The sequence below is a fragment of the Bemisia tabaci genome, unplaced genomic scaffold, assembly GCF_918797505.1.
Source record: "Bemisia tabaci unplaced genomic scaffold, PGI_BMITA_v3".
Lineage (NCBI taxonomy): Eukaryota > Metazoa > Arthropoda > Insecta > Hemiptera > Aleyrodidae > Bemisia > Bemisia tabaci.
In genome coordinates, this window is record NW_027311857.1 from 2,456 (window position 1) to 18,757 (window position 16,302).

The 16,302-nt window shown below is 36.7% G+C and overlaps 2 protein-coding genes across 2 annotated transcripts; both read right to left on the bottom strand.

Annotated features, from left to right (window-relative positions):
* Positions 1 to 997: 997 nt before the first annotated feature.
* Positions 998 to 5,780, bottom strand: LOC140225983 (uncharacterized). The gene is made up of 3 exons (XM_072306041.1): positions 5,468 to 5,780; positions 2,309 to 2,429; positions 998 to 1,202 (listed from the first exon to the last, which is right to left on the bottom strand). Exons 1-3 carry the CDS (start codon positions 5,496 to 5,498, stop codon positions 1,013 to 1,015), a joined length of 342 nt encoding a protein of 113 aa, XP_072162142.1. The 5' UTR covers positions 5,499 to 5,780; the 3' UTR covers positions 998 to 1,012.
* A 2,455-nt stretch (positions 5,781 to 8,235) lies between these two features.
* Positions 8,236 to 15,924, bottom strand: LOC109043315 (phospholipase A1; the record flags this gene model as incomplete). Its single annotated transcript, XM_072306042.1, is given in 4 exon segments — positions 8,236 to 9,777; positions 12,309 to 12,468; positions 14,488 to 14,679; positions 15,673 to 15,924. Coding segments are annotated over 4 exon segments (707 nt in total), but the record flags the coding sequence as incomplete, so codon positions are not given.
* Between the last annotated feature and the right edge of the window lie 378 nt (positions 15,925 to 16,302).

The following is a 16,302-nucleotide window of genomic DNA, read 5'->3' on the forward strand; positions in this document are numbered from 1 at the left end:
TCGGTCACACCCGTTACGCATGCCTTTTAATTTTTTCTGAGGAATGGAACAAAGTAAAAAACAATTTCTGATAAACTGAAATGATCTATAAAAAAAGTTCTTTCTGCTACTGCAGATAATTTTTTAATTAAACCCCAAGAAAGAGTTCAAATTTTTGTTTAAAGTTAAATTGTTGTCACACCCGTTACAATGGAATGACCCATTAATGGTTTTAAGTAAAACTTGTCTTAATTCGCTCCGAAATTCCAATTTTCAAGTCTCAAAACGTCAGTTTGAACTCTCTATCCGCGCCACGAGGATCCATGTAATTTCGAAACTTCAAACATGCATGTCTCGAAGCAGCAAAAACTACACTTATGCGCCTTGTCCACCAAGGCCCTTGATTGCATGCGCTTATCTAGCTCAAAACTTTTCACGTATATAGGTTTGATTCTGTTTCTTTGTTAAAACCATTGATTCTATGCAAGACTGGTCTGGTGGGTTAATCTGGTCGTAGTTTTGCGGTCAGACTGGGTCGATGTCAAGTTCACCTGCTGAAGACGGAAGTCATTGGTCGCCGATCAGTCTTTATTTCGTGAATTTGACCTTTTCATGAAAATATGTTCCAAACTTATCAAAAAGTTAGACAAACATGTTACCAAGATAACTTCTACTCTCCTGTTGACTCTTATCAATTTCAGCGTGTGAAGAAGGCATAAGGAGCATAGATACTCATTGTTCGATTCTCAATTCCACGTATTATCACCGCACCTCCATGGTACTTTTAGGTAGCTTATATCATCGAAAAATTTGCGAAAAGTTAAAGTAAAGTTGCGCCCCTGCTGAGTTCTTGATTGATACTTTGATGTAAATGTATTATAAATTGAAAACATTCATTTTTTACTGTTGAGTTACTTCAGGAGTTTTTTGTGCGTTTAACAAGTTTGGGTAAAATTTTCATAAGGAATCACATCTTATTGGAGTCTAATTTCAATCCTCTCTTTGTGACTCATTTAGCCACTCGTTTAAAGTATTAAAGTATTAATTTAAACTTTTGAAAGTATAACTTACCGTCAATAAGCTCTGGGTTGGGAGCATAATGCAGATGCCCAGTGTACCCGTGACTGGAAACAATGACTTGTTTATTTTTGATGAAAGGTGCATTCTGTAACGTTGTTGTATCATTTTCTTTCAACTGGTAGCCATTGTAATTTTTTATCCGCCTGAAAAACGATACAGTCATTATTCCAAATTATTAGTATATTGTGCTACAGTCTTCGCTTTTCTTAAATAACTATATTTATCCAGTCAAAAAGTGAATACAAGAGTCCAATAGTAATCCAACCTCTTCAGAGTTGCCTAAATTGGCACTTAATGAAGTGAATACGTATCCACTGACTTTCTCCTCTCTAGTGAGAGAATTGAGTTCCCTTACAGGCAATTAATCACATGAAATTGTGTATCACTATAGGACCAATACGTTTCAAATCAGAGCTGAAATTCGGCTATTCTTGTGCACCTCGTGCCACGCGTTGAATGTGATTCTATTCCTATTACAATGCTATTTTTCACTGACTCGCTGTGTTTTGAAGGTTGTTTAATATAATGTAGCTCTCATCATATTCTGTAAATATTAGGAGTGATATTATTGAGATTGGACCTAATATCTTTCAAGTCCGACGGCTCTTTTGTCACTTCATTTCGCCTTGTTAAGAGAACGACCTCCTCCTATATCATGCAATAAGATTATTGCAGTTTAAAAGTTTCGTTTCATTCAGATCGCCTTCATTTCGCAGCGTAGACCGCTTCAACGAATTTCATGTATGATAAGTTGTATGCGCCTGTAATTGAAGGGTTTTTAAATCCACGCGATACCAGTGTATGCCTCGCCACTACGGTATGGAGATAAAACACATTTTTTAAACGACTTTCCTTAAAGTTGCATTACTTATAAACACCTGAATAATGATTAAGATCTGTAACAAAGGGATTAACACAACAAAAAGAGTATAGATTCTACTTCACATTCATACCACTCTGCTTGGTAGGGAGGCACTGGTAAGAAAATTATTTCCGGATTTCATTTTGAAATTCTTGGCAGTGAAATTAGGGTCCACTAAATTACAACGAACTTCTTCTTTTTGTTTTACTGTCTCGTTTTAAAAAAATCATTTTTGTACGTCCCTTCAATATAATAAAATGTTGCCGAAATTATTATTTTATACTCCCAAATGGTCATTAATAATACCTAAACGCTCTCTAAAATCAATGAATGTACGACTGAGTTTATTAAGAACACATATAAAGAAGCCTCTGGCTCAGCACAAACCTGTTGTAAAGATGGAAGGTAATATTTACATTCGGACATTCTTCTGGTGGTTTGGGACAGTTTGATGACCTCTCTAATACACCTATACTGAACACATAATCACTCAGAATAATTGTGCATCCTGAAACAGTGAGAAAAATATTTCAAAATCAGACACAATTCACTGTATCTTGTTGAGCTGATGCTTTCATAGTGCTGCAGTACCAGCATTTTGTTCCTAGTTCAAAATACACGGACTGAAAAAAAGTTGCAATCAGCTGGTCTTTTAATATTCAGCTGGAGGATTACTTAAGCATGCAATAACATTGATTCAAAAATTTTGTCTATCCAATGTTATATTCATGCGCTAAGTATTTTAATGGACAATTTGAAATGTTTTAATTGGACTTTGAATATCTCAACACCTTAAAAAATGCATAGCATCGTTTGTTTTGATTTGTATATACCTACTTTCTTTGAAGAGGGCAATTAAGGGGATGTTGCCCGTATCCACAATTACAATTTGACCTTTTTGGGCGGGCAATTTTTGTAAGTTATAGGAACATTTTCGAGATTTTTTGAGATCAGTCCCCCCTCCTCTCCAACCTAAAATAAATTAAATCTTATCGCTGCCAAAAGACTTTCATCTTTCTCCACTATTTTTCAAGAATAACACACATATTAATGTAACAGCTTGGAAGCCCTCTCATCCTTTATCGTGCAAAAACTGGTATTTTGACTATCGTTGACTTTCCCACAGAGGCGGTGGATACCGTTTTTTCGAAAGATTTTCTTTTTTTGCCGCAAGTTGGGCTCACTTCACCGCTCCATCAAACAATGTCTCCGAACAAGATAAACACGCGTGTAGTTAATTAATAATAATTACTCCTTCAACGTTGCGGTGCTTGACATGGAACGATATCGTCCAGGTCTGTCGACGATTCAATTTGTCTTCGCGTCGTTTCCCGAGGCTAGCCTCTTTTTCTCACTGGGGAAGTTAAGAATGTTTAAATATCCTTATGCGAATACAACCTGAAGTTTTTATATATTCACCGTTTGGGAAGGTCAAGGCACTGCAAAAACTGAAGAAATGTCGAATAGTATCGCTGCAAAATGTGTTAAACCGATGCAAAAAAGGCGCAAATAAACTTTTTCATTGCCTTGATCCTCACTAGAAAAAAAGTGACTTTGGGTCTTATAAAAATATTCGAGACTTTGTCGTTGAGAGGAAATTAATTTTGATTCAAGCAGGAAAGATGCTCATATCGTCGTCTCCCCACGAGGGAACGTAACTCTATCCCAAAGTTGCCAAATTAGCTCAAATAATTAATTTATTTTACAAAGTTGTACCTAAACAATTTTAATCAAACATTTTTCTGATTTCGGCATGAAATCTGAGGCAAAGTCAGTGAAATTTTCAGTGAGGAATGCTCAAGATTCTCCTAGATAATATGTAATTTGCGAGGAGAAATTCGGCAACATTGGAGTTGTTGATGCTGGCAAAAGCCCTGTCGTTTTCGAGGCAGAAGTTGGTCGATAGTTTAAAGTGTCACGTTCTTTCGTGAGGGAAACGGCAATATCAATACAAAAGGCGTTTATACCAAGCAACCATCTGCCGGATTTGAGTGATTCTAAATTGGCGATTCAAAAAGTAATTAATTTTCTTGATGACAAATTCAAGTATTTTTTCTCAGTGCAAGCAGAGGTTATTGAATTCTCAATTTCAGTGGGCAAATACTTTTTTCGTCAACCATGCACCGAGAAAAAAGATTTGTAGAATTTACCATTCCGTCACGCTGTATTTTACACAGCGTCAATTCAGAGTCAATGCTGCCAGAGGAAAGGTAAACATACTACATACTGGTACAGGTAACCATTCCTCTGGCAGAATCGACTTTGAATTCACGCTGTGTAAAATACAGCGGGAAGGAATGGTAAATGCTACCTATCTTTTTTCTCGGTGTGGTTTGGGATACTGATTTGCCTTAAGCCAATTTTGAGACTTTTTCTTATTTTTCTTTTCATTTATCGGACATTAAGTTCTGAAAGGCGACTTGAAATGGAAAATTAGTGGTATGAGATGCACTGCAGGAAGGAGGTAGAATGGAAAAGAGACAAGAACAGAAATACAAAACGAGATTGGAGTCATAACAGAGCGCGGCAAGAAGCGAGGCTAATGTAAATACTACACCTCTCAAATATCAACAATAAGGGATTAACAACTTTCTACCATTTGCGATATAGTGCGTCGGCATACTTTTTTACATAATATCTCCCCAAACACTCATGAATAGTGTAGACAACAGACGTTTTGGCGGTCTAAAATATTCTTAGCAGTACCTATTTCGTTCAAGTAATTCTTAATTTACTTCATTTTTGCACGGCTAAAAAGTATGCCAGCTTCGTAAAAATTCAACCAGTTAAAGGCGAAGAGGAAAAATATCTCGGCCTTTAGAGGAAAATAACAGGTGAGATGGTTCTTACGCATATTTTTATGATTTGAATAAAACACGTAAAATTGTTGTATTTTAAAAGCTTAAAATTATATATATCGATACAAAGCAACGCACTCTCCTCTAGAAATTGCTAATAAGAAAGGGGATTGGAGTATTTGATAAGTGTTCATGGAGCACAGTCCGAGACAAATTACCATCAAAATATTTTGGTAAAAACTTTTCAGAAGTGCGTCTCATTGATATTTCAATTTTCAAAATTTTTCCGGCGAGGCTCCTCTGCTTTTCCTTTGGGTGCAGGGGGAGCACCCATGACTCCCTTGATGAAATGCCCCTCTAAGCCTGTTCTTACAGGGTTAGGAATTGCAGTTGAAGAAACGGAATTTTAAGTAATAAAACTACTCTATGTTTGACTTGAAGCTGAATATTGTTGCATTTTGAAGCAGCTTTACATACATGTCCAGTAATGAACTAAAGCGATAGCAATTAGTACTCTTTCAATCACTATGTGTAGAATTTTTTTCGTCAAAAATTCAATTTTACTCCAAATTTGACGACATATTTCTACAAGAAATAGTCCCCTAAGTTTTAAGGGGTTTTTTTCTTTCTTTCTTTCTTTTTCAGGTCATCCCTCCGATTTTGGAACACTAATTTACGAACACCGTAAAGAAACTTTAGCATGCTCTTGCAATGAAAATTCACACTGCCTTTTTCTTTAATAACTTACCAATGATTATTTTAAACAACGGTAGGGCCATTAATAGCTTTAAGTAGTCCGGCGGTTCAGGTTGAGTGGCAAGCGGCGAGCTTTGAAAAGTAAAAGAACCAAAAGTAACGGGGGGAAAACTAAATCCGCACTATCACATCCGCGAGGATCAAAGATTAGCTCACCGCCGAAGAATGAGGGACGAGCCGGGAATGAGAATCAAAGAGAACGGAAAGCGAAATGTGAAAAACCGGAGGTTATGTACCGTGATCAGCGCGCGACATTTTCAAAGCTCTGGCTGCGCAGCTGGCCGCGCGAGAAATATGTGTCCACTTAACGCCCGGTTTGCCACCTTCCAAGCTATCGTTCACGCAAATCTGACGTCGCACAGTGAACGAGCATTCGAGTTATATCGACCATCGGTGAGCAGACGGAAGTTGAAACCAGCAGTTGCGTGGCCGGGGGAGGAGAGAGTGACTTAGGGTGTTTGAACCCCCCCCCCCCATGACCACAAAATTCCTCTAGGGAACATCAATTTCCGTAATTTTTAAAACATGTTAACCTATGACCCCCCTCCCCCGGGAAATTTGTAACCAAGACCGCGATCGCTCCCATGAAAAACTGGCTATGCCACACGAACCAATATGAATCAGTTGTTTTCCAAAGAGAACAGGTCCAAATCTCGATGAGTCGCAGACAGCAGTCCTTTCATGCAAAGCCAAGGCTCATGCAAAGACGGCTTTGTTCCCTTTTGAAAACAACCGATTCAGATATACATAAATGAAGAATTTCCATATAAATATTGATGGCACGGTGGTGAATAGACGAAATTCCTAGCTTTTAAAGCTCCAATTAAAAGGAATACATAAAAAGGAATGACGAAGAGTTACAATGATAAAAGAAAGGGTAATGTATGATAGGAAGGATGTAGACACATTTTGAAAGGATATTCACCCTCGTAAATATATGTCAGTATTTTTTTATTTTTATATTATAATAAAACCAAATGCTATGCCATTCATTTTCTAAATTATTTTCCTGTAAATACAATAACGGTGGTTGTATCTAAATGCTTCTAAACCAAGGAAATGAGAGGACAAAGACCTGTCTTGGTCATGTTCTTTTCAAATAATTTACGCATTTATACACTTATAGCAGCAGAGCCAGGCACTTTCTTCACAACTTTATCTGGCGTTCACATGACTTGGGATCCCATTGATTGGTCAACATTGAATACTTTGAAGCATTCAGGACAATTTTTCAGGGCTTTTCACTTACTTCTCCGTCTAATCATTCCTCTTCCCATCAGTATTTTATAAGTTACCGAGGAGATCTTATTTGTATATTGTTGCATCTGAGTTGTTAACAAAATTCTTACCGATTTTTATATCATTTAGTTCTTTTATTGAAAGTATCAGTTTGGATCACTCCAAAATTGTCTTCGATTTCTTTAAGTACAATTTAAAACATGAAAAAGTAAATCATTGGGAAACGAATCCCCTAAATCTACCTCATGAACCCAGTCTTACCTGGTGTTTGCTTCAAAGGCGTGAGACATATACTAAAATTGGACTACATTTTGCAATTAGGAACTATAAATTCTATCCCGGTATAAAAACAACGTATGTGCCATTCCCTATGCACATAAGTGTTTTTTTGAGATGAGCCAGAATTTGTAGCTCCAAATTGTAAAATGCAGTCCAATTAATCCTTTATCTCACCGCTTCCCCGTTAATATGCTGAGGTTCACCTGAAATATATGTAGATTCTACGACGAAGATAGCATAACGATTCATACTTATATACTTATATACTTACATTTATAATCTTCCCGACTTTCCGAATTGTATTATATCTATAATTTTTATTTACAGTTTGTTTCAAATATATGCAGGGTTGATTTTAAGGACTTTTGCATTTATTTTCAGAAAATATTTTCAGAAATTTGTTTAATATGACCCAAGAAAGCCCTTAAAATGCGAGGCGATCTTCAAGAATTAGGCCACGTAACGGTCAAAGGGCGTCCCTTTGTTTTACTTTTTATGTGTTTGAAAAAAGTGTTTTTAAATAGTCCTGTTATTTTGAAAAATACAATCATGCGGTCGATCGTGATATATTTTTAAATTTCAATCTGACATATTTTTGCGAGCCTCAGTCGTGCTGAGAATATTAGACTTAACTTTCCTTTTTTTAGTGGCATTTTTATTATATAAAATATTATTAAGACATCTGAAAAATTGCGATACAATGGTTCGATCTTATAAATTGTTTTTACTCTTATTTTGTTGTCCCGTAAACATAAATCCGTACAGCCTGAGCGTTGAGTTAATTGCCGATCATCGGCCATCTGTGTGAGCATTCAAATTACCACTGGTGACGCACTAGTGCTATAAATTTGTGAAAAACTTCACTTTTCCCCATTTCTCCTGACATTGAAGAAGTTTTCTCGCTCGGAGGATATGGCAACTCTGCAAAGTCTTCCGTAATTGAATTATTTTTCGGGCAAGCACATGGCTAATAACAGTTTTGAAACACGCGATTGGAAAACAAACTTTAAATTTTCGTCATTACTTACGTCGGATGCTCATACAGTACGTCATTATCTGGAAAAGCGCATCTCGCGTGCTGTTATGATAAACATGAAGAAGATGAAAAAGTATAGCGAAACACGCATATTGTTGAATAAGGTTTAATGGCTTGGATGCATTTCGGGCTCAGCCCATCTTCAGCTTGTCACTAAAGCTTGTCTGGTCTTCTCTGTATTACTGGTTGCCTAGCTGCGGTAGGTAGCCATGCCCTATTTATAATTAGCGTCTTTCACTCTTTACTTAATTTTGTTTACTATATTTTTCTGCTAATTCTATCAGTTATTTCCACTGCTTTTTAAACATTTTTAACATTTTTTAACATTTTTTCATTTTTGACCAGTTCCCAAGTTCTTAGTTCGCTTTGCCTCTCGATATTTTTCTCCATCATGCATTGTGACAATTCTTTACTGTGATAAACTTGTTTCTGTGTTTCGTTTTAAGTGCTTGCTGAAGATGGGCTGAGCCAGAAATGCATCCAAGCGATTAAACCTTATTCAACAATATGCGTGTTTCGGTATACTTTTTCATCTTTTTTACGTCATTATCGTCTATAATTGATTTATATGCTCACTCATGGTGGCTTTTTGCAATTGTAATGGTTTTTTCCGTGCTGACTTTTGGTTCCGGTCGAATCCTCCAGTAACGTTTTATGACACAACAGGTAATAATGAGGGAAAAGCTGTTTGAAACTCGTCTGCTAGCGTGAAAATGAAAGCCTCCATTGCATTCTGCCTCCGTTATTGATACACCAAACATAGGTAATCCCAGATGCAGCAATTCATATATTAAAGGACTGTATTTTGCAATAAAGAGGTAATAATTGTAGTAAATCCATAAAGGCACCTATCTGCATTGGAAAACTGAAGGCACTTATGTTGTTTCTAATATGAGCCAAAAAAAGTAGTTTCCGATTGCAACATGTATACCTAATTAATTTGTAAGAGGCAATTACTGTAATTTTAGAGATTCGTGCTAGAATCGCGCAATAAGCAACAAGGAACCACGTTTCTTAGGGAAAGGGATCTGCTTGTAGTATAGTTTCTTTTTTCTCATAAAGAAAATATTTTGCCGACATGTTTTTATTTTAATTAACTGCAATACTTTAGGATCGAGCCTAACAGAAAAGTACTAAGTTTTTTGGCAACTGAGTTTAGTTGTTTGGTGTGTGCTCATGAGATTGCTGGGGAAAACTCTATGACCTCATCATGAAGTTGGTTTCTCCTTCTTAATTGATTTGGCTATTTCAGCATTTAAGAGAGAAGAGCGAACTTGTTTTTAAAAAAATGAAAAAAATTGTGATTGTGCTTCGCATTATACTTTTGTGGTTATAAATAAACAAAAAATATCATGGCACATACTTTTGCTACTTAATAATAATTAAATATATTCTACTAGTTTTTACAATCACACTCATGCTGTGACCAAAAACATCAACATATTTGTAAATTGTCATGGGAGTGTTGAACGTCGAGAGAAAATTAAGGTTTCAGAATTAAAACACGCTCTTGTTTTGTCTGAAAAAATTGTATTGTTAGTTAATTTCCGGCATTTTTTCATGGTGACCCAAATAACTGATTAAAATTAAACTCGAATAAATATGTCTTCTTCCTGAGTTAGGTAAGCTCTCTTCACGCCGGGTTTCAAATTTCCTCCGTTTCATTCTTCTTCTTTTTTCGAGGTAGGCTTTGCACTCTCCCAAACGGTGGCTCGGGGTTCGTATCTAAGAAGAAAGTGCCGAAGTAGCTAAAAAAGAAAAATAATCGGGAATTACTTAGATATAAACGCTTTAGGTATGTAGCGTATCTTTGAATAAAATTAGCATAAAATTCGCATTAGTCAGTGACAATGTGATCGACACTGCTTTCTGATAATGGTATTTACCTGCCTATCTTCCTTCGGTATTGTTTCCGCTTTCACACTCGCCGAGTTAGTAAGAAAGGAAATGTAGGTAATTCATTTTCTGTTCAGTCAGAATGTTGAAAAAAAAGAACCCCTATAGAACTTCTCAGTGCAAGTGTCTAAAATGTTCCTTGTAAGGCTCATATCGAGCAGTGAATAATTGAAAAATCCGTTCAAACTGGATTACCTTTCAGGTGAGAATTTTGACCGAGTTTGACCTCTTGAGAGTGAAAAAATATAATTTTAAAAAAATCAAATGCCTTCACTCTTCCTTTAAAACTTGCAGGACCTGGTCAAAATTTTAAAAACTCAAAAACAAATAGAGTTTTTTTCAATTACATCACTACTTTGATCGTTAGTTATTAAAAAATTGCACGAGAGCTTTTTTCAAAATATCTAATAATAGCTTCTTAACAAATAAATTGATAGGTAAATGAGGAAATTTTGGAACGCCTTGAGTTGAAATGATTTGAATCGATTACTGTTATCCCTAGTCTCACAATGGCATGATGTTAAGAAACGTCGATGTTCGGGAAAGGTATCCAAGACAGACTGTTTATGTACTTATCCAACTTCAAAACCGCGTATATCAGTTGTCATGTATCAATATTTCTGCATATATATTCTTTCAGATAGGAAACAAGTCTAACCTTTAGCTTAAAATTTTATCTGATCTCTTTTTACCACCGGAAGGCCCTGCTAGCAGAAAACCTAATATAAATAAACAGACAAACTCTCAAACCTCTCCAAATTTTATCATGATACGATCTTACCAATGTAAGATTTTTGTCGTTTAATGGCATTTTTTTCTCAATTTTCAGATAAAAAGGCAAAATCAAAAGTTTTAGATGTCATACGCAAGGCAGGTTTAAAACCAGTATGAGAGAAATGTGACTTGTTAATCTAGATAATTTTTTTTTTTTTTTTTTTTTTTTTTTTTTTTTTTTTTTTTTTTTTTTTTTTTTTTTTTTCTCTCAGAGACTGAGAGCGGTTTTTTAGCAATTTCTCCACGAGAGTTGAGACTTTTGCATTCAGGAAATCAAAAAGTCCTTATGGACAAGTATAAGACAGCAGCAGAGCAGCAGCCTCTCTTGTCGACAGTTGATACCCTCATCCATGACAGATGAGCTACGGATGATGCAGTGCACCAAATAAGTTCATCGGACCGGCTTGTTTTCTGTGCGAATTACTTAAAACAATAAGGCAGATCAGCACTTGAAAGTTAGTATTTGGAAAGTAAAAATTTCCATTATTGCCATGATACCAATGAAAAGGTCTCTCTTGGTTTGTAGTTGCTTCACGAGCAAATCTGGACCACGTTAAGCAGAAAGGAACCAAACCACATCAGCTATTGCAAAATGCAATTGGATAACTTAATTTTTTACATGAAAAGGGTTGTAATGATTTTTTTGCAAACAGAGGATTTTCTACATACAGTAGACTCTGGATTATCCGGCTTCGTATTATCCGGACTCTGGATTATCCGGATCGATTTTGCAACCATGTAACTACGTACGCATTCCGATAAGTGAGCGGATCCGCGGAGAAGCGATCGCAAGGCATATTGGCGCCCGCAAGGCTGAAGGAATACTGCACGCATTGCGCCAAACAGTGAGGTCGTCGTGGAACGCATTAGCGCCAAACAGTGAGGTTGGCGTGGAACGCATTAGCGCCTACTAGATTGCATAAATACTTCTCGCATTACGCCAAACGCAGTGCAGTTTGTTAGTTAGCCTAAAACGCACATTAGCGGCTACAAGACTGCATGAATACTTCACGCATTTCGCGCTTTAATCGTTGTATTGTAATTTATCGTTGTTGGCTACCATTCACAATCACCATTGAGTCGTTCAGTTTGGCGTTAATCTTTTAAATTCGTGTTATGTATACATAATAAGAATACTGTGGTGTTGGTTGGTGGTGTTTTTGTTTACAATTATTATCCGGATTTCTTTTTCATCCGGATCGGGCCCGGCACCAATTAATCCGGATAGTCCAAAGTCTACTGTACAGTACGAAGCTAAATGCTTTAAAATTTTCAAAGGAATCCGCGCAAATGTTCTCTTGTAAAAAATTAAAACTGCCCAGTTAAAGGCAATAACTGATCTGGCTTGGTTCCTTTCTGCTGAATGTGGTCCATTTCTCTCTGAATGAGCTCGATCGCCAACAACCAAGAAAAAAATCCCACGCAATGCAGTCAATTTAAAAATGCGCGATACGGAATGCGAAGAGCGTGCGTCGAACTATTTTAAACACTTCTGATGTGATTTTTGTGCAATTTTACCTATCAAATTACTAATTAGTTGCCTATTCCTTCGGGCAGCAGACTTATCAAAATAAATTCACGACATGAAAAAGTGCGTGTGTGAACTTACTCTGGAGAGGGATTTTCCCCGAGAATGACGACTGCAGAAGAGTTGGGACAATGTCCTGCTTCGAACTCATCGTAGTTGGGGCATGGGACAGCTGTGAAGCCTCGCTCGTCCTTGACTGCCTCTCCAAAGTAATAATAAGCTCTTCGGTGACTACATACGGCTGTAAAATAAGAGGGGATTCCGCAAAACGTCAGTTCCTTATGACGGAGGTTGGTGAATTTATAAATTACGTAGCAGCAAAAATATTGATTTTAAGTAATTTGCCTGCAAAGGGCCACTAGACAAGGTTCGGGTAAAAGAAATCTCTTCAAAATTTTACATAGAAAACGATTCACATAACGGGAAGTTCGGAAATGAACTCCTGAATGAAATATTAACAGGTCTTTTTAAACACAGATCAAATGGAAGTTAGATTATACAAATGGCGTCATTTGTATGTTTGACATTTAGGTATCCGATGTTATTTGAAAACACCTATATCTTGTTAAGGAGTTGTTTTTCAGACTTCCCGTCGTAGGATTCGTTTTCCACGTGATATTTTTAAAAGAATACTCGCAGTGGTGTGCTCTAATTCATATGTCGTCTAGAGTTCCATTAATTTAGTAATATGTATTCTGTTCTGTCAACATTGGATGGAATGAGGAATCCTTTGCTAAAGTGCGAGGATTTGATTTAGGTCATTGGGTAATGATTTTGAAGTAATGAACGTAGAGATTTCTTGAATTTCGAATTTGATTCTTGTGATATTTATGATAATTTTGCTGTCATTAAGCCACCTAGAAACTTTGCTATAATTCAGAATCAGATTTTAGCTTTGGTTACCACAAAAAAAAACTAAGTCTCGTGAACCGTAAATGCAGTTTTCCATATTGGCCGCAACACTTGAAAAATTCAACTGTATTCGTGAACTAAGGAATCAAATCTTGGTAAGAATGCGACAGTTTAAATTGCGTTAAATGTAAATAGGCCGGCTGCATTAATCCACGATACAGTATGCGGAAAATTACACGGTTTTTAGTGCAGATTTTTTTTACTTCTCTATGTGCTCATTCAATTTATTTTGTTTTGTTTTTGCTACACGAGTATAATGAGCATCGGAGACTTTTAAACCTATACTAAGGAAATTAAAACTAAAAAAAAAAAAAAAATGAAAAAAGCAAAATGTTTGCAGAGCTTAGATAAAACCTCACATTATTGTTGACGCCTTACACGCGGTAGAACACTCGATTCTACCTGTGTATAGATTATTGCGTCCTCGACGGATGCAGGGGCTCTTTCGACCAATCACTATGTGTATTGAAGGGAGTCACTCTTAACATATGGCCAATATTTGGCAATGAAGAACATATATTTCTGGCTCATTTTAGAGACAACATGTGTGACTTCAGTTCCCCTTTCCAGATTCTCTCTATGAGTCAAAAAAATAGCTCCCTACTGCAAAATGCAGCCCATTCTCTAACAAGGGGCTTGTGCTTGTCTCGGACCTGAACAACAGTTGCAATGAGGAGTCACTATTTCTGGCTCATTTTAGACGTAATTTATGTGCCAATTGTTTCTCTATGCAGCTAGATTTTTTAAGGATGACACTGTAGATATAGATATTATAGATATAAGCTCCTTTTTGCAATATGTATTCTAGGTACATACTTCCTATCCTGCATAGCGGCACATTTAACGAAAAGGGGAAAAAAATGACGTGCTGTATAAAATCTGTACGCAGAGTCAGCCGGATGACGATTTTGCCTCTCAGTGCACCATTGTGTTGTAGGCAGTGAACAGTCGGCGACTGTTCTCAAGACGTTCCCTCCGCACGTATTTGCATTTCTCTGGTACTTGGACTATTGATGCGAAGCTAATTTAACCCTTCATGGCATAGCGTTACGAATTCGTAACGACGTATTTTCAGGGTTTTTAAAAATTGAATTTTTCCCCTGATTTCGCAGAACTTCATTAGTTTTTTCTTTATTTGAAACTTTGATTCCCTTAACTTTAAAATTTTGAAAACAAATTCGGTACTCTACTTTTTCATGCAAGATACAAAGTAGATTAAAATCCCCGAGAATCTGAGATCCAAAATTAATTCATGCCATAGAGGGTTAATCTCTCTGCCCCTACTTAGGAAAGCGTATGAATTGTGAGTTTCTGATCGAGACAGTTTTACAATTAGAGTTTCACGTACATGCAAAGTCGTAAGTGCACCCAGGCTGGGGCCAGCTGCCTCCGTTGGGGTAAAAATCGCGAGTGCCGAGAGGGTCCTGGTACCCAAGGTAGCCCCCCGAGGTGTGGACGATCTCAACTATTCGAGCATCTTGTTGGTCAAGCCTCTCCTCCACTCCCGTGCTCCCGTACATCACTTGAGCAGGATCCAAACCTGGTGAACACAATCATTAGAACGAAAAAAATGAGCCCCTTAATAAAACTTGGACCGCGTTTAGCAGAAAGGAACCAAGCCGCATCAGCTATTGCCGAATGTAACGGGGCAATTTATTTTTTTACAAGAGAACGTTTGTGGCAATTATTTTGAAAATTTTAAGTTGCTTCACACTAGACAGAAATTTCTTTAAAATTTGCACAAAAATCCGTACAACCGTTTTCATGTAAAAAATTAAATTGCTCAATTAAAGTTGGCAATAGCCGATGTGGCTTGGTTCCTTTTTGCTTACCGCGGTTTACTTAGATTTTGACGTCATTTTATGATTTTCTTCTTTAAAATTTTACGAATAATGAATCGATCCAGGCGACAGAAAATTTGAAAATCAACCTCTGAGTAAGAAGTCAATTTATACACGACATTGGTATAAAAATATGAAAATTATATACAAATGAAGTCATTCGTGTCGTCATCATCTGATCAATGCAATCATGCAGAACTGTCTTTTTAAGGATTAATGTTGAACTTTTTGTCGTATAAAGAACTTCATAATTATAATTTTGGAGGGATGTGTTGTCATTGTAGTTAGAAAACGGTGAGAATTCCTGAGAAATTTTCGGCATTATTTAAATTTGGTCTACAAAGACTGCCAAAAATTGGACAATGAAAACATGACATTTTTAAATGTCTTCAGGATATTAAAAATTGCTTTATTTACATATGTAGAGTTTGCAGTTATCGCTCAATTGGACACTAATATTGAAGAGCTAAGTAAGTAAAAAATATATTGGATCGAATATATCCTTTGATATAATATATTTTTCGAACGTTCATAATTCGATCAATGAAAAATTTCGTGTAAGACTTTGGACAGAGTTTATGTTTCTCAATTTACTTGTCTCGATGTATAAAACTGTACGTTGAACCCGATTCCGAGATGCATTCATAATGCAAGAATCTAATTCCCCACTCCAAGTGTTGTTAAATTTTTACCGGTAATTCTATAGACATTGCCCGTCTGGACATTTTGCGCAGCTATTCCAGCAGCGTGCGCACCCAAACTGAATCCGACGAGATGAAAATCGCCCGCTCGGCCTCTTTTCGTCATCGAAAGGTAATCGATGAGAGAGGCTGTGTGCTGACCGACAGGAACCGTAGCTCGTTTTGCCGAAAAGTACCAGGGTACGGCTGATAGCTCGCCCCAATCAACTTGGAACACGTTGTAGTCACCCTTGGCCAAGAAAGCTACCAGGAAACAAACAATATTAATATATTATATGATGGTGTGAAGATTTTTTAGATGTTGGATCCCTACATTCACTCACTTTGAATTGAATGCTTGGTTTGGCAAATACCAAAAATAACGTATAACAAATGTTAGTACTTGCATATTCAATAATAAACCATCCATTATTTGGAACTCGTTTAAAACTACATGTATACTAAAAGGCAATGCGAATCTCTCTGGTATAGTTTTCCTCGAATTACAGTTTGTTTTTCCTAGCTTTTTTTCTGAGTTTTATTGGTCATATTAGGATTTTGATATATTTGAACTTCAAATATAGAACGTTTGAACTACTTATCTGTATAGATTCGAGATAATTCCGCCCTGAAAATACTTAA

What these genes read in the sequence shown, in the direction of transcription:
- LOC140225983 (XM_072306041.1), bottom strand. Translation starts at nt 5,498, where the DNA reads ATGGCCCTACCGTTGTTTAAAATAATCATTG. An exon ending in GTTGTTTAAAATAATCATTG is followed by an intron (nt 2,430 to 5,467) that starts GTAAGTTATTAA and finishes TCACTGTTTCAG; the next exon opens with GATGCACAATTATTCTGAGT. An exon ending in ACCTTCCATCTTTACAACAG is followed by an intron (nt 1,203 to 2,308) that starts GTTTGTGCTGAG and finishes ATCGTTTTTCAG; the next exon opens with GCGGATAAAAAATTACAATG.